The following is a 25,767-nucleotide window of genomic DNA, read 5'->3' on the forward strand; positions in this document are numbered from 1 at the left end:
CCGCCATCCATCCTCCAACCGCCTCCAGGCACTCACACAGGACCTTCACCGCCTTCACTGGTTCTGATTTGAAAGAGAGGTAGAGCTGGGTATCATCCGCATATTGATGGACACCCAGCCCAAAGCCCCTGATGATCTCTCCCAGCGGCTTCATATAGATATGAAAAAGCATGGGGGAAGAGGATGAAACCCTGAGGGACCCCACAAGTGAGGGGTCTGAACACTCAACCCCCAACAATATATAAAAGGATGTCACATAGAGGAGGGAGAAAGGTTGTTTTCTGCTGCTCCAGAGAAGCGGACACGGAGCAATGGATCCAAACTACAAGAAAGAAGATTCCACCTAAACATTAGGAAGAACTTCCTGACAGTAAGAGCTGTTTTGACAGTGGAATTTGCTGCCAAGGAGTGTGGTGGAGTCTCCTTCTTTGGAGGTCTTTAAGCAGAGGCTTGACAACCATATGTCAGGAGTGCTCTGATGGTGTTTCCTGCTTGGCAGGGGGTTGGACTCGATGGCCCTTGTGGTCTCTTCCAACTCTAGGATTCTATGATCACCACTTTCTGGACACGGCCCAGGAGGAAGGAGCAGAACCACACTATAATAATGTGTGAGGGAGTTGCCAGCTGGTTGCCATTCTACATCTCTGCCCCAACATGGCCAACACATTTTAGTCACAGTAGGTCAGGATTCAACCTCAATCCGTTAGCTGCCATCCATCCTCCAACTGCCTCCGGACACTCACACAGCCTAGACATCAGGAAGAATTTTCTGACAGAAAGAGCTGTGAAACGGACTCCCTCAGGAGGTTTTTGGTCTCTCCTTCCTTAGAGGTTTAAGGCAGAGGATGGATGGCCATCTGTCTGAGATGATCCAGTTGAGATTCGTGCATTGCAGGGGTTGGACTAGATGCCCTTTGGGCTCCCATCTTCCAACTCAACAATTCTATGAATAAGAGCTTGCAGGATGCAGAAGAGATGGGGGCAGGAGCTCCACTCATGAGCACCTCCTCCAGACTGAGGAGTTACTGGTGGATTTTGGAATTCATCCATGGATTTTTGGGAGAAAGGGGAATTTGAATTTTGACTCTCCCATCCTGACTCTTTGTCAACAAGGAAAAACCAAACCTGTCCAGATCTAAATGCACGTTCCGTTTCCAATAGCAGATGTTTTGTGCTCAGCAAATTATCACCTTTAGGTTTTCCAGAAAGCCGGTTGCTAGCTTGGGCCTCAATCCCAGAGCTGTGGGGTATCACAAGAGCAGAGTGGTGTTGTCGCTGGGCACAGAATTTCAGCATCCTGTGATTTGTTTGTTTTTCAAGTTTCCAGACCTCATGGACGCAAACATGGGTTTTATGTGCAACAAGACGAACCGCAGCGATTGTGAGGCAGAGCTTGCTTTGGGGGTCCTGTGTTAAATCCTGGCTTTCCCAGGACCAGCAGAATAAATGATGCAATCAAGCTAATGTATGCAAAGTACTTGATTTGCGTAATTCTTCCCTCCTCCCAACCAGAGAATCTAGGTGCCCACCCCCCAGTTTCTTATATATTCTGGGTTCAAAATCCTAATCAGGCCTAAACTGCCTTGGTGTTTCTGAGGATTTCAAAAAATGAATGCTGTCCTTAAACTGGAATGTGCTGCAGAAATATAAGAAATGTATCTTTTCCTCAAGGCGACTCATCACCTATGTCATGGGTGTGGGTTTGTACTGCAAATAAATAGCCACAAACGTCACAGGTCCTTTCGATCTTTGAATTTATTATTATCAATAATAATAATTATTATTAACGGCACCATTATTAGTTGCTTTTTTTATCTGAAATTCTCACATTGAGAAAAGAAATAGCAAACTTTTTTTCCCCTAGCGAAGAAAGTAGCAAACTTATTTTTTTTTCCATAAACAATTTAAATTTTAGCACAATGTTCTCTTTTTTCCCATATTTCAAACACGAAAATATATATATATATATATTATTTTGGAATATTACAAAAAAAGATAAATAGTATATAAAATTGTTTGAATAAATAAAGTGTCTATAAATAGTTTACATTTTGGTTTCTTTTCGCTTATCGCAGTATTACAAGGTAAACATTGAGGGCTCATTTTAAATGAAATAAAAATACACACAGACGCATACGTTCCCCACAATAATTAGACGCAGGTAGTTAGCATCAACATTTTATATATATAAAAGATTAAGAATTCCACCCTAACCCCCCTCATGGCTGCTCAGTCCCCGTTTAGCATCTGATCTCCATCCTTTGATGCTCCTAGTGATCAGTGTAAATATGTGTGAAATAACAAGACACACCTAGGTGGCTTTTTTCCACCCTTCCACCAAAAGACAGAAAACCACAGAGTCTCTTCTTTTGCAATCTCAGAAAAATTCAAGGCTCCTCCAAGCTCCATTCTAGGGGCCAATGCTATTTTGATTTTATTTTAAACCCAACTCTCAGCCCCTTGTCGTTTGTGTGCGAGGGGAAGGGGGTTGCCCATTAAGGCAGCGAGGTCCAGGCATTCACAGTATGTTAGAAGCAAACAGATATATATCTATTTTTAATTTTAAAAAATAAATAAACGAGGAAACCGGCAGAGAAAGCATCGTCATGATTGCACTTCTCCTCTGCCCAATTTCCAACCGCTGTGTCGTCTGTTCCCCCTTCCCAGAGAGGAAGTGTAAATCTGCTACATACAAAATGGGGCGGGGGCGACAAGAAGGGCGGAACTGCTCCATTTCCCCACTGCGGAGATATGTGGGGCAGCTTGGGGTTTGGAGGAGCGATGCTTGACGGGCAAGAGGAATGCCAGGGACTAAATTATCCATGGAATCCCTTCCAATGTGTCTGTGATCTCCATCTCCCTCCAAACCACAGCAAAGAGTTTAGCAGACTGGGGAGGGATGAAGGAATTTTTTGGGGGGGAAAGAGATCTCCTAGCTGCCACCCCGTATTAGCAAAATTTCACAGGATGGGGAAAAGAGACACGAGAGAGGTGGACAGTTGGGATAATAAGCCTCGCACTTTCGGCTTTTCTCCGCCCCAACCAACATGGCACTTTCAGAGGCAAGGCACTGTTTCTCCCTCTTTCTGCGTAGTTTTAAGAGGTGGAGGCGGAGCTCTGTAAGGGGTCGGCAACTGGCGGCCAGAGAGCCAAACCCGGCCATCGCCAATCTCTCTCTTTAGTCTCTCTCCAATCATCCTGTTTCGTCCGATTTGCGGTTTCCACTGCAGTGGTGGGTCAAATGATCTGGTGGTGGGTTTGTCATGCTAAAAAGGGTGTGCTGTGGGGCAGAGGTCACTAGGATGGGGAAGAGCAAAACCCAGGTGAGGAAGCAGAGGGTGGGGGGGACCCTGCCCCACTGTCAAAGACTCACTGTGGTCACCTGCCAATGACATCGCTAACTACCTGCTGTTCGACGCAAGCGAGACTCTCGGCCCCTGACGTATTGGGTTGGGGGGCTGTGCCCCCTTCGAGCCGGCACAAGGCACTTGTGGGGTAAACACAACAAGCCAGAACCAATTTGGGTTGTTGTTCGTTTTTTCTCTCTCTTTTAAAAGGTGTTTTCCAGGCACATTTGGACGGAGGGGAGACGGGAAGGAGGGTTCCAGCCTCCTCTTCCTCGCTCTCCTCTCCCTCTTCCGTCAGCGAAAAGGACGCGGTGAAACACCAGGAAGTCCTGCGTGCGGCTTGAGGACCCCGGAGCAGCGACAGCTCCGAGGGATCGAGTCCAGAGGGTGGTTCGAACAGGCCCCACAAACCGGGAAGGTCATACGTAACACCTGCGCAGCGACAAATCACTCCCCACATAAATCCGCAAACCGGCGAAGGTGCCGCGAGGCTCACTCGGAGACGGAGATTCGGTTGAAGATGGGCAGCCGGTTGCTGCTCCCCACAGGCCCACTGGGGGCGTGGAAGTCAAAGACGGGCGAGTCGGAACCGCTCAGGCTGCTGGAGCTGCTGTAGCAGTCGGGGTCGGAGAGGGAGTTGGAGGAAGGCGTCCGGGGCAGGTTGGCGGAAGCGGCCGCAGAGGTCGGCGTCCCCGGAGCAGCGGAGAAGAGGTCCCGGTGGTGGGTCTGGAGAGGGCCGGACAAGCTGGCTGACTTGCCGCAGCGGCACGAACAGCACCCCCCGGAGGCTGGGATGGCCAGGGCTTCCCCCAGCGTGTGGAAGCGAGAGATGGGATCCGAGTTCAGGTGCCCAAATGTCGGGGAGAGGAGGTCGGCTGGGGCCGGAGGTGGCGAGACGGACGGCGCCCGGGCAAAGGAGGCCGGGTCGGGGACGCCGTGCAGAGGGGAAGAGCGTCGGCCGGCCGGCACCCCGGAGTAACTGACGCTCTGGCGCAGGAGCTGTGGCGACGACGAGGACGGCGAGCAGGCCTGGGCCTCCTCGATGGAGTGGATGAAGTGGCAGCGGGAGCCGTAGGGGCACTCGCCATGGATGTAGAATTTGTGGCACAGCTCCGTCTTGTACTTGGGGTGACGGCTGACCGTGCGCAGCTCGGCCGCGCCGTGGGCAAACTGGCACTTGGCTCCGTACTTGCACTTGCCGGTCTCGCTGAAGGTGCGGCAGAGCTCCGTCTTGTAGCGGGAAGAGAGCGGAGGCGCTGCCAGCGAGGGCAGCTTGAGAGGAGGGAAGCCCGGAGGAGGAGGAGGCAGCGCCTTGCTGCCCTCGATGAGGCTGATGGAGCGGTCGGGCCGCAAAGGCGGGCGGCGGGAAGGCTCGCCAAGGGGACGCAACTGCTGCTCCGAGCCGGGGCTCCAGTGGCTGCGAAGTGGCCACAGCTGGGAGGAGTCCCCGCTGCTGTAGGGCGTGTCCAGGGAACAGGCGGAGTCGCGGCGCGAGGAGGGCATGTCCTGGTCCTCGCTCAGAGACAGGTTACGCAGGTTCTGCGGGCAGAGAAAGAGAGAGACGTGAGCTTTCGGTGCTGCTGCCTTGTGATTTATTTTTAAGCAGAGAATGGACGGCCCTCTGTCATGGAGGACTCGGTCGAGATTCCTGCATTGCAGGGGGTTGGAATGGATGACCCCCGAGGGCAGTGGCGTGCGGCCAGCGGGAACTAGGCTAGCCCCCTAAGTGTCCCCCTAGAGCAGGTGTTCTGCTAGGCTTCATCAATCTGTCCCGCCACCAGGCGAACAGGACGATTTTCGTGGCTGTTTCCTGCACCCCAGCGGGCAAACAGGGCTTCAGTCCCCCCAATATTTTGGGACAGCGAGATCTGACTTGGGGCCACATTGGGTCCTCCCCAACATCAGGAGAGTGGGACGCATGAGGGCGGGACGAAGAGAGTGGTAGTCTCCTGTTCCCCTACGAAAAAGCTGACCACACGAACATGAACGCCACCACAATGGCGAGAGTATTGTTAGCACAAAACTGGGAAGAAGATCAAATTCCAACGAAAAGGGACTGGCAAGTGAAGTTGACGGAATACGCAGAGATGGGCAAGCTGACCGGGCAGTTAAGAGACCAAGAGTACCCAAAATTCAACAACAATTGGAGTAAATTTTTAAAAATATCTGGAAGATTACCGCGGCGATTTAACTTTTTTTGACTGGGCTAGAATGACTCTTGTAAAGATAACTAGTAGACACAGTGGAAAAGATGGTAAATAGAATATTAGATACAATTGGAAAGGCATATAGTATAGAATTCTACGGACCCAAGTAAGAGGTGGAAGGAAGTCCGGTGCAAACCAAGGGTTTGAGGAATGCCTGGCTGTCATTTTGGGGCAAGTCTTAATTTTCAACAGATGGAACGACTCTGATTGTGTATCAGTTCAGATGACAACCTTGAGCTAAGTTAAGAACTTTGAGGAATCGAAGGAGGAAAGTCACTTGGCTCCAGGGACAGCCCACAATTATACTGGGCTATTCTGACTGCTTTTTCTTAACGCCAACTGCTCCTGCTCAGAAAAGGCATTTTGGTGCCAGTAATTCGTTCTGATTGTGCAGATAAAATATAACTAATTCTGCAGGGTGGGGTATGGGGTGTGTGAAAACAGTCTGGATCAAATGATTCCCAGATGGTAGAGATGGCAAATTCCAAACACTCTGCTTCTTCTGTAGAAGCTCTGTCCCCAAAGTCAGCCTATAAATAAGTTTACAAACACAGGTAGATGCCGGAAGTGTGTTGGAGACCAAAAATCTGGGAGATCGTTGTCTCCAGTATTGTCCCCCCTGAGATCCTGCCCTAGAAATGCGATACAATCAAGATTTCGAAGGAGGCTCAGGCTCAATCCTTCACCCCTCTCTCCAAGAACGTCAAAAATTATATCCTAGTAATTGCATTTCTTTCCCACCTTTTCCCTCCCCTGCAAAAAAGGAGAGCTCTAGGTGGCATAGCTGGTTCTCGTTTAATCCCCACAACAGCCTTGCGTGGCAGGTTAGGCTGGGAGGGAGAGTGACCGACTGGCCCATAATCTTCACGGCCAAGGGCAGGGATTCGAACCCAGGTCTCCCTAGTTCTACATCACACTGGCTGCCGCGACAAGGAGAAGGAGGCGGAGGCGCTGAGGAAGGGCGAACAGGTTTCTGAGAGCAGAGCGGGCCTCGCTGCGGAGCAGGAAAAGGTGACGTCAGGCAGTTTCATATAGCCGCGGTGGGCTGGGTCGCAGCTATTTTTAACGCTGGGCCTGCGCCAGAGCTGGAGGGGGAACAGCTGCTCCTCTGACTGCGGAGAGCCAGAAAGATAGGGGAGGAAGGGAGGGTTGTGGGAGCCCAGAAAGCCTTTCACCTACTAGAGGCACATTATCACTTTGCTATCTCTGGGCTAATTAAGGAGGCAGGGAAGCATCTGGCTGCTGGATGAGGCCCAAAGGGGCCCACCGAGTCCAGCAGCCTGTTCTCGCCGTGGCCCAATACCCCAGCAAACCTAGAAATCGGGGTAGATTGCCACTGGAGCTGGAGGTTCCACAAGCCTGCGCATCTATAGTCCAACATCCTGTTTTTTGTACCAGATGCCAATATGGGGAAACCCCGTGAGCTCCTGAGCCGAGGGGGCGCAGACAAGGGCTGCCTCATTTCATAGCAGCACAGAATCACAGGGTTGGGTGGGACGCCCAAAGTCATCTAGACCACCCCCCTGCAACGCAGGAACAATTTGTTTCCAGCTCAACCAAGTTCGCAGGTCGAGGAACAATTTGCGGATTCAGTTTACTGGCATTTTGAAGCCACCGGTTTGGATTCGGACCTGCCATTCCAATTCGGATGGCTTGCGTTTTAAATGGAAATATCTCTCTCTCTCTGGGTAAAAAAATACAAGTTTGAATCAGGTCTGTGGACTTTGGCTTTAGGCGGGCCACGCCTCAAGGCATCCCAAAGTCAAAAGCTGCAGAACAGCATTGATAAAAAGACTAACAAGGGAAAGCTCCGGTCTTGTAAATGAAGTTGTCGAGTTGGAAGGGACCTCTGAGGGTCATCTAGTCCAACCCCCTGCGTGAAGAACCCGGGTTCCACAGAGTGTGCAATCTCAGCTTAGATGGATGAGGAGAGACAAGGGAGACAGGCTGGACAGGGCACAGCTGAGACGGGTGGCAGCGCAGGTGCGGCCCAGGTAAGGCAGGCGAAGAAAAGATTTGCTAAACAGGAATTGCTCGGCAGATGAGTGGCAGGAGCCTGACAAACAGGAAGAGGAAGTCCTGCCCCCAGGAAGTGGCAAGCATCTTTTTTTAAGGTGGGGGAGAGATTGCCAGGTAGATGGCAATGGAAACACACGTGCAAAGGGAAGGAAGGTTGTCAATGGAAGATCTCTAGCCACGAAGCAGACTTCGTTGAACCATGAGATCTAGAAACTTGAAACGAATGCCGAGCGACAGAAAGGATGAAGACTCAATTTTTCTTCTGCGTTTCCACATGATTTCACTGTTTCCCACGCCTACACTCGAGGGCCCCTTCGACTTTTGGCAAATATCCAGAGTTGCAAATTGGGCGTTATTAGGAATAGTGCGGTGCAATGGTGAGAGTATCTAGGATCTGGAGCTGGGTTCAAATGCCCCATCAGCCGCATGAAGCTCGCTGCTGCCTTTCTCAGCCTAACCTTCCTCAAAGGGCTGTTGTGGGGATTTAAAAGAAGAGAACCATGTACACGACGCCTTGAGATCCTTGAAAGAAAAGGTGGGGTATATAACTGCAATAAATAAATAAGGTAAAAAAGAGGGGGCCCTTCCTCATCTTGCACCAACAAACACACACTACCTGAGTGGCGCTTACAGAAACCCAAGCTGCCCCAGACTTAACTGTGACCGAGAGGCCGGAAAATGTATTTGCGTCGGAAATCAGGTGTCAAACTAAACTTGCATGTGCTGTCAAAAATAAAAATGGACCTTCTTCAGGAGGCTAACCGCTATTTATTTGTTTTTTTATCAAGACTTTCCAAAGCTGCAAGATTTATTAAAACCAATCAAAACAAGAGCAGTGTCCCTGGTGGAAGGTCTTTTGCTTTAAAACATTTTTTGGATAAATGAGAATTTTTTTTACACCCTATTGTCCAAAACCTGTAATATGGAAAACTGGACACCGTGCCTAGACCCCGCTTTTAAAATGCTGGGTGCTAAATTCCCTTGTGCGAGATCACAAAGGAAGAGAGCACGATAGAGCATGTGCTGTGTTCTTTTCCCAGAACTCCACAACCAAATATAAACCAGACTCCACCTATATCTACAATCTGGAGGGGTAGAAACTTTGAAAAACAACTTCCCCCTCTTTTGCCACCTGGCCTGTTAATCTTCACAAATCCGCTCCTTAATCATCCAAGCCATAAGACCCCTTATCAAGATGTGGCAAGAGTCAACACCTATTTCTCAATCTTCACTGGCATGATCTGTGCCTTTCAGTGAACTGCGGGTGAGGCATGCAACAATAATGGCTGCCTGTGCAGATTCTCTCGAATTCATTTTGAGATATTTGGAGATATTCTGCAAACCGGTCCTCCACGTAGCCCAGCAGCCGACACAGCTTCTGAGTTTGACAGCTCATCCCAGGATGGGAAAACCTTCCATATTTCCTTCCTGCCTGTCAAGAAGGATGGGCTCTATTTAATTTAGCAGGGGTGTCTGGGGCTGATGGGAATTGTAGTCCAAGAAATCTGGAGGGCACCAGCTTGGCAAACACTCTCTAGGCCAGAGAGGCCAGTAATAAGCCCTCTTGCTCCAGAAAGCTCATGGCATGCACATTTTAAGTAGGAATATTTGGGGGTCCTGTTTTAAAGAAAATATCTGTTTTGCAGGGTTTGCAGAAGGCTTCAAGAAAATGCAAGCTATTTCCTTGCTCACACAGAGGAAGCGAAGCCTTTTGCACATGTGATGAGCCTGACATTCGCATGAGGACTGTCAGGTTTTGTGGACGTGGTCGCAAGGCTGCTCCCATTGATGTGGGCCTTGCTTCAGAGGAGTGGGCTGTTGCTTAACGCATTTTCTGCTATGGGGCTGAAAACACGTCACCTCCAACTAATTGCAGAAATTTACCTTCACTCAACGTCTGCCCGAAGTATTCCACGTAACCCAAAAACTTTAATTCCTCAATTTCTCAATCTAGTCAAAGCCTTCTTGGGCTCCCAACTGAACGAACCCTTTATCGGCTGGTTGTAAACTAACTTGCTTTATTTACGATTTGCACAGCCTACTGGGAAACAAAACCAGACGTATAGAGGCTTGCATGTTTGTTTTTAAAAATTCCTATGTAACTCTCACCGTAAAGTCCCAAGGACATGTTACAACAGCAAAACACACATTCAACAAACAAATGATTCAGGCCCATTCAGTTTTTTTCTATAGAGGAAACTATGTCACACCCTCTCAACAAAGATAAATGTTTTGCTTGATTCAATTGTGGTTTTTTCTTGTCCCTCTCCTGAGATCAGGTGGTGAACAAGGTTCCTTCTCCACTCCTATTTTATACTCACAACAACCCTGTGAAGTAGGGCAAGTCATTGGTCCGAAGTCACCCGGGGGATCTGAACCCCAGATCCTAAAGGTTGGGACCTAATCTAGCACCACTGCTTTGGCTCATTATATACCAAATATTATTTTTTAGAACTCTTCTTACAGATTCTGCACAGAAAATTCAAACTGCCGCAGCGATTCTGTGCAGGGCAATGACAGAATTTCATTTCCTGGGTCTTTTGCGGGACTGAAACCCGTGCACCAATCCTGGACTGCTGCAGTTTAAGGAAAAGGCTTGTGAAATCTGAAGTCGGAGTCCTTTATAGCATTCGCACACAAAAGCCTGCTTGATTTCACAGCCCCAGCCAAGGAGAAAGAAAAGAAGAAGAAGCAGAACTATTGACCTAGAAAAAAGTGCTGTTCCACACTCCAGGAAGTAAGCCAGCAAAAAAAATATGTTCCTGTCCCCTCCCATTTCCTTCTGAGCCACCCGCCACCCAATTCAATTTGGAGGGAGCCGGGTGGGGCAGAATCTAGGAAGGGGGGCACAAAAAACTCCCCTGCAAAACAAAGTAGCCAAACAGGCAACACTCTCCCTCTGTACAGTTCCTTCCATTTCTCAAAAGAAAAGTCGGCTTGAGCCACATTTCTCAGATTTGGTTTTTTTTTTCCTCAATAGAAGCAGGATAATCAGAAAGGGAATCCTGCAAAATAACTGGAGCCCCTTGCCAAGATTTCCCAGGTAAGGATGAGAGCTGGGGAGGTGATATTCAGGGTTCAAAATGGGTATGCTTTGCAGAGTAGAGCCACATTAGAGAGCAGGGGGAAGAAAACTCGGGATTCCCAACACTTGCCTGGGTTTTAACTCTTTTGCCTGAAAGGTGACACAGAGCTCTGTGTCACTCAAAAGCTTGCGTTGTCATACAAGGAAATCTAGACGCCCAAAAAGAACCATCTTTAAACACACACACACACACACACAAAATATCTCCCTTTTTGACATAAACACACCACCAATTGTGTGGAAAATGTGTCCCAGGCTGTCTTGGCAGAAGGAGGTCAGGCAGCGGGTGCTGTCAACAAGAAACCGCAGCGCCCCAAAGAAATTTTCCTACCCAAAAGTCAAAAAAAGGACACCCTCCTTCCTCCTAGCTCTGAAGTGGCGTCCACTTTAAAAAATAAAAATGACACCCGGTGGGTGGAGGCAGGAAAAATGGCCGGTCCAGCCCGGGATGTAGTTAGGTCTAGCAGTAAAGAAAGAGATCGTTAAGTTTTACTATCCGGCGACCAGAAATCTCAAGAGGGAAAGGTTCCTGTCTGATCCAGGGATCTCTCTCTCACACACACAAATATATTTCTAACTTCCAAGGTTACACCAGCCCACAAAGCTGCCAGGAAAATCCCTTCCAACAATCAGTCCCTAGGAGCCAAAATATCCCAGCCAAATCCAGGACTCTTTCCAGTCTCCCGTAACCATTCCCGGATCTCGGGTCTTTCTGGAAAGTCCAAAACCGATTTGGCGACTCGGTATCGGAGGAACAGGACGGAAAGAAGGGGGGAAAGGGAAGGGGTGGCAGCGGGGGAACATCCGACCTTCTTTTTCGACCTCGGCTGGGAAGGAAAGAGGACGAAAAGTAGTTGCCAGAAGCTGCGTAAAAAGCCCGGAACCAAAAACGCAATGCAAACCGCGCGCTGAAAGCTTTCCTCTTTCATGGAGCGCATCCCCTTCCTTCGTCTGGGAGACAGTCCCCAAACCCCTCCGCGGTTTTTCCGCGCTGCTGCGCGTACCTGGAAGATGGTGTTGACGTCCAAGATGGAGCTCATCGCGCTACGTGGGGCTCTCGGCTGGGGCTCCGGCTGCGCCGCCGCGTAAGGCTACTTGGCTGGGCTGCGCGCGTCGCGTCTCACGCGGGGAAGCTGAGAGCGCAGCGCCGGGGCTGCGCCTTTTATTAAGGGCTGGCGATGAGCTCATGGGGCGGAGACGCGGCAGCCGGAGCTGGAGGTTGCAGGGAAGGCGGGTGCCCAGAAAGGGGGAGAGGGAGAAGGGAAGAAAGAGAAAGAGGACCGAGGGGGAGCGCGCAGGAAAAGGAGAAGACATTTATTCGCCGCTTGTTCTTGCCAGGGCAACCTACAGAAACAAACGGACCCAAGCCACATTTTTATGGTTACCAAACTTGGGTCTCTCCAGTTGTTTTTGGAAAGCAGTGCTTTCTTTCTTTCTTTCTTTCTTTCTTTCTTTCTTTCTTTTTTATATATAATTTTTATTAGTTTTTTTAACGTATCATTCTCAACAATAATTAAACATACGTTTACATCTTATTCAAATTTTTGACTTCCATCAATCCTGTCTGAAAATTTTCCAATCTAATCTCTCAGTATGCATTTCTTATCTTCCCTATTACATTTCAAACTCATAACCAATATCTCTACCTTTTTCTACTTGGTAACACTTCGTATATTTCTCCTTACAAAACTTCTTGTAGTCCTCCTAGCGTAATTTGTTGATTGCAGTTGCTCTTCAAATAATTCATATACTTCTTCCAGTCTTCTGTAAATCTCTGGTCCCGCAGGTTTCGAATCCTTCCTGTCATTTTCTCCAATTCTGCATAGTCCATTAATTTCGTCTGCCATTCTTCTATCGTCGGAATTTCTTCTTGTTTCCATTTCTGGGCTAACAATACTCTTGCCGCAGTTGTTGCATATAAAAACAATTTAACATCTTGCCTATTAATGACCTATAATACCAAGTAAAAATGCTTCTGGTTTTTTAAAAAATGTATATTTCAACATCTTTTTCATCTCATTATATATCATTTCCCAGAAGTTCTTTACTTTTTTTACATTCCCACCACATATGATAAAATGTTCCTTCTTTTTCTTTACATTTCCAACATTTATTATTGGCCTTATACATTTTAGCTAATTTCACTGGTGTAATATACCATCTATACATCGTTTTCATCATGTTCTCTTTCAAAGCATTACAGGCTGTAAATTTTATCCTTTCATTCCACAACCTTTCCCATTCTTCAAGGAAAGCAAATGCTAACCATCAGCCCTAACCACTGGTCTTGCTAGCTAGGGATGGTGGGAGTTGTAGTCTAACAACAGCTGGGGACGCAAATTTGGGAAACACTGTTCTACGTCATAGAAGTTTACAGTTGGAAGGCATTGAGTCCAGCCCCCTCTTGCAATGGAGAATCGCCACTAAAGCGTCCTCTTTGACATATGGCCGCTTTCAAATTGTTTCCCAATCTTGTTTTTAATGTGGTAACCCGGCCTGGGTGCCTTCGGGCGAAGGTCGGGGGATAACAAGATTTTATTTATTTATCTATCTTATCTATTGCCGTTCTTTAGCGCCCTTTATCCGAGGGTCACAGGGCAGCTTGCAATAGAAAGAAACAAAAATGCATCACGTAGTAACAAAGAAAACAATAACACCCCACACACACACACACACACACACACAGACACACAGCTTAAAAAGCCATATGTGGGGCTCCCTTTGAAGGTGACCTGGAAACTACAAGTAATCCAGAATGCAGCAGCTAAACTGGTGACTGGGTGTGGCCGCCGAGACCACATAACACCGGTCTTGAAAGACCTACATTGGCTCCCAGTACATTTCTGAGCACAATTCAAAGTGTTGGTGCTGACCTTTCAAGCCCTGAACAGCCCAGTAGACCTGAAGGAACGTCTCCACCCCCATCTTTCAGCCTGGACACTGAGGCCCAGCTCCGAGGGCCTTCTGGCGGTTCCCTCACTGAGAGAAGCCAAGTTACAGGGAACCAGGCAGAGGGCCTTCTCAGTGGTGGCACCCGCCCTGTGGAACACCCTCCCACCAGATGTCAAAGAGAAGAACAACTACCAGACTTTTAGAAGACATCTGAAGGCAGCCCTGTTTAGGGAAGCTTTTAATGTTTAACAGACCACTGTGTTTTAATACTTTGTTGGAAGCCGCCCAGAGTGGCTGGGGAAGCCCAGCCAAGTGGGCGGGGTATAAATAATAATATTATTATTATTATTATTATTATTATTATTATTATTAATTAGCCAAAGGCTAACGATAATGATAATAATAAAAAAATTAATACATTAATCCCACATGTCTACATTAAAAGTGAGGAGAAACAATGCATTAGAAACAGGGGTTGGCAAACTAAGGCCCACGGGCTGAATCAGGCCCAATGGACTGTCTGTGGATCGGCGTGGGGATTCTGTTCATTCGGGCTGCGCCACTTTTTCCCCTGCGCCATTCCATTCCCACCCCTTCCTCTCACACACCGCGGCGGCACCTCCTCCCTCCCTCCTCCTGGCTTCTCCCCGCCTTGCCTAGAGGAGGAAGGGGGCTGGGCTAAGCTGGCTGAGCCCCATTTTAAGCAGCCCCTCTCCAGAGCCAGCCCTTTCGCGCTGCTCATCTTCCCGCCACCGCCCTGGTGCTCCTTTGGCCAGAGAGTGGAGTGGACGAACTCACTCTGCCTACCCACGAGAAGCAGCGGCGGCGGCGGCGGCAGCAGCCCCTGGTAAGGTAATCGCAGCAGCTGGGGCTGGGGGGGTGTTGAGGAGGACTACTTGCCCCCCTTGTCGCTTCTTCCAGCTCGGTGCCGCTTCTGTAGCCCGCCACAAGCTCTGAGGGTCAGTGGACCAGCCCGCGGCTAAAAATTTTTGCCGATTCCTGCATTAGAATCATCACCCCCAAGGCCACAGGTGGTTAAAAGCCAAAAGGCCTGGTCCAAGAGGGGTGTTTTTGCCTGGCTCCCCCCACTGCATCTCCCCCTCTTGTCTTGGGAAAGTTCAGCCTGAGTCGTGGCAGTGCTGGGCCATCTCGTTTTTTTGCTAGCACTGGCTGGCAGCAGCTGGGCAGGGGTTTGGGTGAGGGGTGTGTGTGCTCCAGAGAGAGGTAAGAAGAGGCTGTTTGATCAGATGAAAGGGGGGTCCATTTGGGCCAGCGTTCTATTCCTGTAAACGTAGGAATCAAGATAGACTGCTCCGAACCAGCAGGTTCCATCAAGGTGTAAGAAGAGCCTGGATCACCTTTTGTAGGTGTGCAGTGTGGCAGATGTGACCCCCCACATTTTAGCCTCACAACAGCCCTGTTGGGTAGGCTAGGCAGAGAAACATTGACTTGGCTCAAGGGCACCCAGTGAGCTTCACGGTCACCTCCGGACAACCTGTTTGTTCAGCATTTATCACCCTACACTCCCCGGCGGATTTCCCCATCACTTTCCTTACTGCAAACAGTCCAGTTTTGTGGGAGAAGCAGGTTCGTTGCGCAAGAGGTCCAGATCCGCTTTGACTGTGCAGCCTGACTTTTCTGGAGGGCAACTGAATCCCACAAAAAAAACAGTGGCTGTCTGGGAGCCGCCCCCCCTCTCTTACCTGTGGCTTAAGTCTGATTGTGAAAAACCTCCAGGTGGTTTGCATTGAGAACGAAGCAAGGAAAATAGTTTCCAAAACAATTAAAAGCAACCCTTTAAAATGTTTTCCCCAATTTAAAGTCAGCAACAAACTTAAAAGGCAGCTTAAGGCACAAACTAACGTTCTACATATCTAGGCTTGCCATTCGTCAGGAAAATTCTGACATGTCCTGGTTTTCGGGTGTGGAAATGGCATCAGGTCCAGTCTTGGCCAAGTCTGGGGTTGCGGCGCTCATCTCGCTTTATTGAAGAAGAGTAGAAGAAGAGTTTGGATTTGATATCCCGCCTTTCACTCCCTTTAAGGAGTCTCAAAGCGGCTAACATTCTCCTTTCCCTTCTTCCCCCACAACAAACACTCTCTGGGGTGGGTGGGGCTGAGAGACTTCAGAGAAGTGTGACTGGCCCAAGGTCACCCAGCAGCTGCATGTGGAGGAGCGGAGACGCGAACCCGGTTCCCCAGATTACGAGTCCATCGCTCTTAACCACTACATTGGCCAAGGGAGCCGGCGAACAGCGTCCGGGTCATGTGGCTAGCATGACTAAGCCGCTTCTGGCGAACCAGAGCAGCGCACGGAAACGCCATCTACCTTCCCGCCGGAGCAGTACCTATTTATCTACTTGCACTTTGTGCTTTCAAACTGGCAGGAGCAGGGACCGAGGAACGGGAGCTCACCCTGTCGCGGGGATTCGAACCGCCGACCTTCTGGTCGGCAAGTCCTAGGCTCTGTGGTTTAACCCACAGCGCCACCCTAAATAGCAAAGGACAGAGGGGGGCGGCTGCACTACGAATATTGGCGCTGACCCCTCCTCCAGTTATGGTGCCGACTGAGCTGTGTCCCCCACCTCACACAGAAGAGGGAGTTTTATTTCGTGATGACATCAGTCATTCTTGTCTGGGCAAATCCCAGTTCCTTCCTACAGAGGGAGCAACTTCTTCCTGGCCTGTGCAGACATCCCAGAAGGAATTCTCCCCTGGTTCAGCGTCCCCGGGTGCCTCCAGACCGACGGGTATTTTGTGGGATAGATCCAAGTACATCCCAAAACTTTAGGTTTGCACAACTGACATGGATGAGAGGGCTCTGTCGCCCAAATGCAATGGTTCTCGGGGGGTTTTCTCCGGGCCACATATTCGGAATGAACAATTGTTCACATCACACTGAATTCTTTGTATTGATAAATGCACTGGAAAACAAAAAGACGCAACTCCCAGCAGTGCTTTTGTTTTTTTGCAAAAATTTTATTAGTTTTTACAATATCAATGACAAACAAAAACATAAAACAAACAAAACATAACAAACATAAATCATAACCTTATTGAAAATAACAGTTATTTACTTTGTATAACGACTTCCTCCCCTTAGTTTCCCCTTAGTTGAATTTCATTGCATGTCCTTATAACGGTTTTCCAAATCCCAATTTTAATACCCTTTAAATTAAACATTAACATCTTTAAATCTTCTCCTTCTTGTATTAAACATATTATTTTATCAGTTAACATAAATACAATCCTAAGCCCTTTAAGTATCTGGGCGCTATTTCCAGTTATTTTAGCTTCACAAATTTAACTAAATAATCATTCAATTTCTTCCATTCTTCGTGATGTTCCTCTTCCTTCTGGTCGCGGACTCTTCCGGTTAGATCGGCTAGCTCCATACAGTCCATCATCTTCATCTGCCATTCTTCTACTGTTGGTAATTCTTGAGTTTTCCACTTTTTAGCTAACAACTCCCAGCAGTGCTTGATTTATAACATAAAACATAACTGCTTTCCAACATTATCACAGGACGTCCAGAAAGTATAATCAAACAATGCAGCTGCATAAGAACAGGAATCACACCCAAAATATAATATTGTTTGTCCTCGGATCTTCCTGACATGCTTTCCTGCCATATCAAATGGGCACACCTCTCTCGCCCTGACCTAGCCACTGTGATCCACGCGACGGTCACCTCCAGGCTTGATTATTGTAACTCGCTCTACGTGGGGCTGCCCTTAAGACTGACCCAGAAACTCCAGCGGGTGCAGAATGCTGCAGCGAGACTCCTTACGGGGTCTTCGCTGCGAGATCACATTCATCCGGTGCTATATCAACTGCACTGGCTCCCGGTGGAGTACAGGATCAGGTTTAAGGTGCTGGTTTTAACCTTCAAAGCCCTATACGGCCTAGGACCCTCGTACCTACGGGACCGCCTCTCCTGGTATGTCCCACGGAGGACCTTATGGTCTTCAAACAAAAACATCTTGGAGGTCCCAGGCCACAGGGAAGTTAGGCTGGCCTCAATCAGAGCCAGGGCTTTTTTGGCTGTGGCTCCGACCTGGTGGAACACTCTGTCACAAGAGACTAGGGCCCTGTGGGACTTGACATCTTTCCGCAGGGCCTGCAAGACAGAGCTGTTCCGCCAGGCCTTTGGCCAGGGCACAGCCTGACTCCCTCCCTCGGCAATCTTCGCGGAGCTCTGGCCCAATGGTGGCCAGTGGCTTGAATTTAATTAATTTTATAATGAATGATTTTAGAGTGCTGTTTGTGTTGTACTTTTGTATTGTTTTATTGTTGTTAGCCGCCCTGAGCCCGGCTTCGTCTGGGGAGGGCGGGATATAAATAAAAATTATTATTATTATTATTATTATTATTATTATTATTATTACACCACAACTTTTGAGAACCACTGTCCTAATGCAACAACTCTTGGGCAGACCTATTGTTTAGGGGAGTTTGTTGGGAGGGGGGAATAGTTATTATTATTAATTTTTTGTACTTTCTGACAGTACAGGTAAAGGTAAAGGACCCCTGAACAGTTAAGTCCAGTCAAAGGTGACTGTGGGGTGTGGCGCTCATCTCGCTTTCAGGCCGAGGGAGCCGGTGTTTCTCCACAGACAGTTTTCCAGGTCATGTGGCCAGCAGGACTCAACCGCTTCTGGCGCAACAGGACACCACGATGGAAACCAGAATGCACGGAAACGCCATTTACCTTCCCGCCACAGTGGTACCTATTAATCTACTTGCACTTTGACGTGCTTTCGAACTGCTAGGTTGGCAGGAGCTGGGGCAGAACAATGGGAGCTCACCCCGTCGTGGGGATTCGAACCGCCAACCTTTCGATCGGCAAGCCAAGCGGCTCAGTGGTTTAGACCACAGCAACACCCCCTTTACCTTTTTCTGGCAGTAAGAGCAGTTTGGCAGTACAACAGCCTCTCCTCTCATGGAGGTTTCTAAGCAGAGGATGGACGGCCATCTGTCATGGATGCTTTAGCTGAGATTCCTGCATTGCAGCGGGTTGGACTAGATGTCCCTCGGGGTCCCTTCCGACCCCACATTTTTACGATTCTATAATTCCTTGTAAGTCCCCAACACAACTATGACTTCCACACTTCTCTGCAGGCAAAGAGTTCTCCCATTTTCAACGCTTGACCTCCAGGGACCAGGGCTGCTCTCTCGGGCCAAGTGACACCGAGGAGGAAGCAATTTGCCGGCCGACCTGTCCCCCCCGTGGGCTAATTGTTTTGAGCTGCGCAATCTGGTGACGTCTAAGCCAAGGCCAGCTGCTCTGAGCCCTCCCTGGGTTCCCCCCGAGAGGGGCAAGCTGGTAGCTGCACATTTCTGTGAAATGGGCACACAGTATTGGATTTCCCCCAGAAAGGATAAATCTGTGAAACGTTTTCTTGCATGGGGAGCACCCAGGCCATAATCCATGCCTTCCCGGAAGCACCCAAAGTGTCTGGAAAAGCGCTTAAAGGTAAAGGTACAGCTGACCATTAGGTCCAGTCGCGGACGACTCTGGGGTTGCGGTGCTCATCTCGCTTTACTGGCCGAGGAAGCTTCCGGGTCATGTGGCCAGCATGACTAAGCCACTTCTGGCGAACCAGAGCAGCGCACAGAAACGCCGTTTACCTTCCCGCCAGAGCGGTACCTATTTATCTACTTGCACTTTGACGTGCTTTCGAACTGCTAGGTTGGCAGGAGCTGGGAACAAGCAACGGGAGCTCACCCCGTCGCGGGGATTCGAACCACCGACCTTCTGATCGGCAAGTCCTAGGCTCTGTGGCTTAGACCACAGCGCGTCCCTGGAAAAGCGCTTAAAGGGGTACAAAAGGAAGCAGTGTGTCTCTCTGTGTGTTTAACCTGCGCTGCAACACACAGAAGGGTCCCAATTGGCTGAACTGCTGCCACATCACAGAGGATCAAGTGACAGGGTTTCTGTCGCTGGTGGTGGTTTTACCGCTGCCTTCGTTTCCCAATCACGAGAGGAGGCCTAGCGGGAAGGAGGAGGCGGAAAAAGCTGAGCAAAGCTGTTTTGGAGTCTGCAACCAAGAAGTCACCGAGGCCAAAGGACAGCCTCCTGGCCTAACAGCCAATAAGCCTCATTTTCTTGGTTGTACAGTCCGAGGTGCAGGGAAGACTGCGATGCCCTTTTGCAAAATGAAGGTCCCGGGTCACAGCGATCAAACAGGGAGCACCTTGAAGGCTTCTTCTTCTCCCTTGAGCCTCCCTGGCAAAGGCGTGGGGAGGACTTTCGGTTTTGAAATTGCTTGCGCTCTCTTGTTTTGATTTCTTTTTCTCAGGTGACTCGTGTGCCGTGACTCACCGCTCCAGAGATGTTCCTGTAAGGCCTGCGATGGCAAAACAGAACCCGCTTCTTGTACCTTTCCCCCTCTCACGTTTGCATAACGTCTTAACTGTAAACACGGAGTGGAACCAAAAGGGGTTCCTGTAAGAAAAGGGTTGTTTATGTATACATTTCCTGGATATTAAAATATCAGTCTCTGTTTACTCATTGCTTTCTATGGAACTGATGACTGCAGAAATCCTACAGTCTCCGCTGTTTTGTTTTGTCACATGCGAAAGTCTGCGGAGGTTGAGAAAACAGAAAATATGACATGATTTTTTTCACGTCGCCATTAACTGTAAACCGAGGGCTATCACGGGCGAGTGAATCGGGCCCACTTTGCGCAGGGGAGAATCAAACCACAACCCCTGTCTTCTGATTGGCGGGTGCCAATCTCATGTCCTCCAACATTCCTCCGATGAAAATACAGACATCCCCTCTCAACATTTCTCAGATGAAAATAGGGACATCCTATTCCAGGGGTCAGCAAACTTTTTCAGCAAGGGGTCAGTCCACTGTCCTTCAGACCTTGTGGGGGGCCGGATTATATTTTTTTTTGAGGGGGGGTAAACAAATTCCTTTCCCCCCACAAATAGCCCAGAGATGCATTTTAAATAAAAGCACATATTATTCTCGTATAAAAAGATTTAGAAGGCAATTGGGCCGGATCCGGCGCCTGCCTACCCATGTCCTATTCCATACCCTCCAATGTTTCTCCGATGAAAATAGGGATGTCCTAAGGAAAAGCAGGACATTCCAGAATCAGATCAGAAACCAGGACACTTGGCAGGTCTGCAATCTACCTGTCAATCGGAAGACAAACTCAAACCCTGACTTATCACCGTGCTTTTGTTTAGATAAACGACAAATGTTGCTGGTTTCGGACATAATGCTAAGCCAGGGACTGGGGTTTGTTTCTCCCCAGAACAGACGGAGAAGAGAGAGGCGAGTGTGATCAGTTTGTGCTTTTTAGGTTACTGTGATGGGCAGCCGCCATTTCCCTCTTCTCAAATCCCGGGTCATAATCATAATAATGGCAGAATGACGTGCGGACCGTCCGGTGCAAATTGACCAGCAAATTGACCAGTTATTGTGTCAATCATATGTTGCAGGATTTGCTGTTGTTTAGTCGTTTAGTGGTGTCCACCTCTTTGTGACCCCCTGGACCAGAGCACGCCAGGCCCTCCTGTCTTCCACTGCCTCCCGCAGTTGGGTCAAACTCATGCTGGCAGCTTCGAAAACACTGTCCCACCATCTCGTCCTCTGTCATCCCCTTCTCCTTGGGCCCTCCATCTTTCCCAACATCAGGGTCTTTTCCAGGGAGTCTTCTCTTCTCCTGGGGTGGCCAAAGTATTGGAGCCTCAGCTTCAGGATCTGTCCTTCCAGTGAGCACTCAGGGCTGATTTCCTTCAGAATGGAGAGGTTTGATCTTCTTGCAGTCCATGGGACTCTCCAGAGTCTCCTCCAGCACCAGAATTCAAAAGCATCCATTCTTCAGCGATCAGCCTTCTTTGTGGTCCAGCTCTCACTTCCATACATCACTACTGGGAAAACCAGAGCTTGAACTATACGGACCTTTGTCGGCAAAATCCACCAGTAGTGCCCTGTTATTGTGTCAATCCTATGTTGCAGGATACAGACCCCAAACATGCCAGCCTGGAGCGGCCCTGGTTTAGGACAGGGATGGCTGTGGGAGAAGGGGAAATAAATGGACCTGATTCAAGGCTCTTCTCTGGTTTGTCTCCACCGCTTTCTAAATGGCGGCTGAAGCCTTGGCAGGCAAAAGAGCTTTTTCAAAGAGCAGAGAAAGTGTGTGTGTGTGTGTGTGTGTGTGTGTGTGTGTGTGTTGTGCTGAACCCGCCCCCCTTGTGCCCTTTTCTTCCTGAAGCGCTTGGAATGCTGCCTGGTCCTCTGGAAGCGATTCCTTTGCCTCTTCTTGCATCATCTGAATTCCTGACCCAGAGCAGCCATAAATGGGTTTGTGTAATATTTCCCTGGAGGAAAGGAATTCCAAGAACCTCACAAGCCCCGGGGACCTCAGCACATCTGGACAGGATGCGGCAGGCGAGATCCTCGAAGGATAAGCCAAAAAAATATAGGCCAGGGGGGAAGAAAGGTTGCAGAGGGGCAAACCCTGACACTGGAACACATTTACTGCCATTCTCAAAGGGGAACAAGAACAGCCTGGCGGCTGGATCATGCCTGCGGCCCATTTAGTCCACAATCCTCTTCTCACAGGGACCAAGCATTTGCCTGTGGCAGGATTCGACCACAAGAGCCCTCTCCCTTCCTGCTGTTTCCAGCAACTTGGGTTCAGAAGTGTTTATAATAATAATAATAAATGTTATTTATACCCCACCCTCCCCGGCAAGAGCCAGGCTCATTGTGGCTAACACCAATAAAATCACAGTAAAAACATAATGCGGGGGGGGGGGATTTAAAATACAGGTTAAAACGCAATTTAAAATGCAGCCTCATTTTAAAAGTAGACCATAAGGGGAGGGAAACATAAGGGTCAGACTGAGTCCAAATCAAAGGCCAGGCGGAACAGCTCTGTCTTGCAGGCCCTGTGGAAAGATGTCAAGTCCCGCAGGGCCCTGGTCTCTTGGGACAGAGCGTTCCACCAAGTTGGGGCCAGTGCTGAAAAGGCCCTGGCCCTAGTTGAAACCAGTCTAACCACCTTGCGACCTCCAAAATGTTGTCATTTGTGGACCATAAGGTCCTCCGTGGGGCATACCAGGAGAGGCGGTCCCGTAGGTACGAGGGTCCTAGGCCGTGAAGGGCTTTAAAGGTTAAAACCAGCACCTTAAACCTGATCCTGTACTCCACCGGGAGCCAGTGCAGCTGGTAAAGCACTGGGTGAACGTGATCCCACAGCATTCTGCACCCGCTGGAGTTTCTGGTTCAGCTTCAAGGGCAGCCCCACGTAGAGCGAGTTACAATAATCAAGCCAGGAGGTGACCGTCGCGTGGATCATGCTGCCTTTATCTGTGGAAGCAGGGCATAGGGTTTTCACAAATGAAAACAGGGTCGCCCTAAGGGAAAGTGGGGAATTCCGGGATCAAATCAGAAACCAGAATGGCTTCTGTCAATCTGGGACTGTCCCTCAAATGTAGGGTCACTTAGAGGGTCTGATAGTCATCATGGCTAGTAGCCATCAATAACCCTCTCCTCCATGAATTTGGCTTTCAAAGCCATCTAAGTTGGTTGCTACCCATGCCTCTTGTGGCAGTGAGTTCCATAGTCTAACTCCGTGCTATGTGAAGGAGGACTGTCTTTTCTCTGTCCCGAATCCTCCAACATACAGCTTGGTCCACAAATTCCAGTGTCATGAGAGAGAGAGAGAGAGAGAGAGAGAGAGAGAGAGAGAGAGAAAGCTTTTCTCTTTCCACTAAATTTGCGCTGTGCAAAATTTTGTAGCCTTCTAATTTCTGACGTTCCCCCTGGTGAGAATGGACGGAGAAGCGTTGCAGGGGATTTAAACAGGCGTGGTGGCATTTCCCCTGCTCCAGATGTGTTGCCGGGCAGCAGTCGCATCTCTTCCTATCTGAGCAGGATCCGTCCCCTCTGAGTCAGGGCCTTGGGCTCCTAGGGTGAGTCACTGGGGGCAGCCCTATGGAATTGATCTTCTCTCTAGCCTGGAAAAAATCCCTTCTGAATCACGGCAGCTTAGATGTTATTAAACCCGAGCTGGGAAAACAAAAGCTGTCTTCTTCGCCCCTGGAGACCCGCAGGGGCTTGGCACATAGCTTAAGCCTCATGACGGCACAAAGGGGACTTGTTTATTCATCGCAACCTCCGACCTAGCGCATCCCTGAAACTTGTTGCGACAAGCAAGACGAATCTTGAAAAGTCAGCGCGTTGAAGTCGGCACTGCGAAATCATACATGTAAATATATATAGATATCCATGCTAAATATTAATTGAAATGAGACTGAAGCCTGCCTCAACAAGGCTTTTCAATGCCAGGCCTCAACAACAACAAAAGTTTCGCAAGCTCGGAGGCAGAAAATCTCCGGTTTCCCTAAAAGGAGCCTGCTGGATCAGGCCAAGGGCCCAACTAATCCAGCCTCCTGTTCTCGCTGTGGCCACCCAGATAATAATAATTTATTATTTGTACCCCGCCCATCTGGCTGGGTTTCCCCAGCCACTCTGGGCGGCTTCCGACAAAAACCAAAAATACACTAAGATGTCACACATTAAAAACATCCCTGAACAGAGCTGCCTTAAGATGTCTTCTAAATGTCAGGTAGTTGTTTTTCTCTTTGACATCTGATGGGAGGGCGTTCCACAGGGCGGGCGCCACTACCAAAAAGGCCCTCTGCCTGGTTCCCTGTAGCTTTGCTTCTCGCAATGAGGGAACCGCCAGAAGGCCCTCGGAGCTGGACCTCAGTGTCCGGGGTGAAAGATGGGGGTGGAGACGCTCCTTCAGGTCTACTGGGCTGAGTACGCCTGATCTTTATTAAACTGTTGCAACAATCCCTCCGTCGCGGGATTCGAACTGCCGACCTTCCGATCAGCAAGCCCAAGAGGCTCAGTGGTTTAGACCGCGGCGCCACCCCAGGAAGAACTTTCTGATGAACGGACTCCCTTAGAAAGTGGCGCACTCTCCTTTTCTGGAGGTTTTTAAGCAGAGATTGGATGGCCAGGGAATCTTTAGCTGAGATTCCTGCATTGCAAGGGGTTGGACTGAATGATCCTTGCGGTCCTTTCCAACTGGACAATTCTGTGATTCTACTTCAGGTGACCCTCCGGCTTCTGTTTAAAAACCTCCAGTTGCAGAGTTGGGACTGTCAAGGGCCACTTAGTTCAGCTCCCTGCAACGCAGGAATCTCGACGGAAGCGTCCAGGACAGATGGCCGCCCGGCGTCTGTTTAATGTGAAGCAAATAATTGCCGGCGACACTTCTGAGCGCCCACGGAGAAGTGGGTTTTCAGGGAAGAGGGCTTGAGTTCCCGGCCAGCTCCTTGAGCAGCCGCACGTCTCCTTCAATGGTCATAAGAGCTGCCTTCCTCCTTGCCACCCACGCCAAAGACCGCAGGCGCCCATTCAGCAAACAGGCCGGCAGCAAACTCACACCCAAGAAGGCTTTTGTCCTCTGGGGTTGTAAACAAACGAGGAATAACATCGCCAGAGAGGATTTGAGGCTTGGCTCCTTGGGATGGCCAGAAGGATGTATTCCAGGTCACCCAGCAAGCTGGGTGGGGGATTCGAACTCTGGTCTCCCCCATGTGCTAGCACTCATCTAATCCCCACAACGCCCCTGTGAGAGGCTGAGCAGTGGGGATTGGCTCAAGGTCATCCAGCAAGCTCCCTGACCAAGTGGAGACTTGAACCCTTGCCTGACATAGAATTGTAGAATTGTAGGGTTGGACGGGACCCCCAAAGGTCATCTAGTCCAACCCCCTGTGGTGCAGGGATCTAACCGCTCTGATCTACTACACCACACTGGCCAGTGAAATAACACTGGACTGGGGGGGAAACAGGAACGTGTAGGAGGTCATGTGTGGCCAGAACTGTATGGCTCATTTCAGGCCCCTGGCTGGAAGCCAGAGTCGTGCCAGGGAGGGGTCTCTTGTTCAGCTTATTATAAGGGGGAAAATGCTCCTTTTCCCTTATGGGGTACCCAAGAGCCCATATAGAGTCCTTAAGTGGGTTCCCTATCGGTAGGAGAAAATGACAGAGGCCAGCCAGAGAACATTGAGAAGCAAAGTTAATAATAATAATAATAATAATAATAATAATAATAATAATAATAATAATAACAACTTATATTTGTACCCCGCCCATCTGGCTGGGTTTCCCAAGCCACTCTGGGCGGCTTCCAACAAAGATTAAGAATACATTAAAATGTCACACATTAAAAGCTTCC

At 49.2% G+C, this 25,767-nt stretch overlaps 1 protein-coding gene across 1 annotated transcript; it reads right to left on the reverse strand.

The window, feature by feature from the left end:
• Window positions 1-1,737: 1,737 nt before the first annotated feature.
• LOC128418192 (mRNA decay activator protein ZFP36-like) lies at window positions 1,738-11,837 on the reverse strand. Its single transcript, XM_053397636.1, has 2 exons — window positions 11,663-11,837; window positions 1,738-4,886 (listed from the first exon to the last, which is right to left on the reverse strand). Exons 1-2 carry the CDS (start codon window positions 11,696-11,698, stop codon window positions 3,840-3,842), a joined length of 1,083 nt encoding a protein of 360 aa, XP_053253611.1. The 5' UTR covers window positions 11,699-11,837; the 3' UTR covers window positions 1,738-3,839.
• Window positions 11,838-25,767: the final 13,930 nt, after the last annotated feature.

Source organism: Podarcis raffonei, chromosome 8, assembly GCF_027172205.1.
Source record: "Podarcis raffonei isolate rPodRaf1 chromosome 8, rPodRaf1.pri, whole genome shotgun sequence".
Classification (NCBI taxonomy): domain Eukaryota; kingdom Metazoa; phylum Chordata; class Lepidosauria; order Squamata; family Lacertidae; genus Podarcis; species Podarcis raffonei.

Coding starts and splice junctions, on each gene's coding strand:
- LOC128418192 (XM_053397636.1), bottom strand. CDS start 11,698: ATGAGCTCCATCTTGGACGTCAACACCATCTTCCAG. Junction 4,887..11,662: donor ACGTCAACACCATCTTCCAG/GTACGCGCAGCA, acceptor CTCTGCCCGCAG/AACCTGCGTAACCTGTCTCT.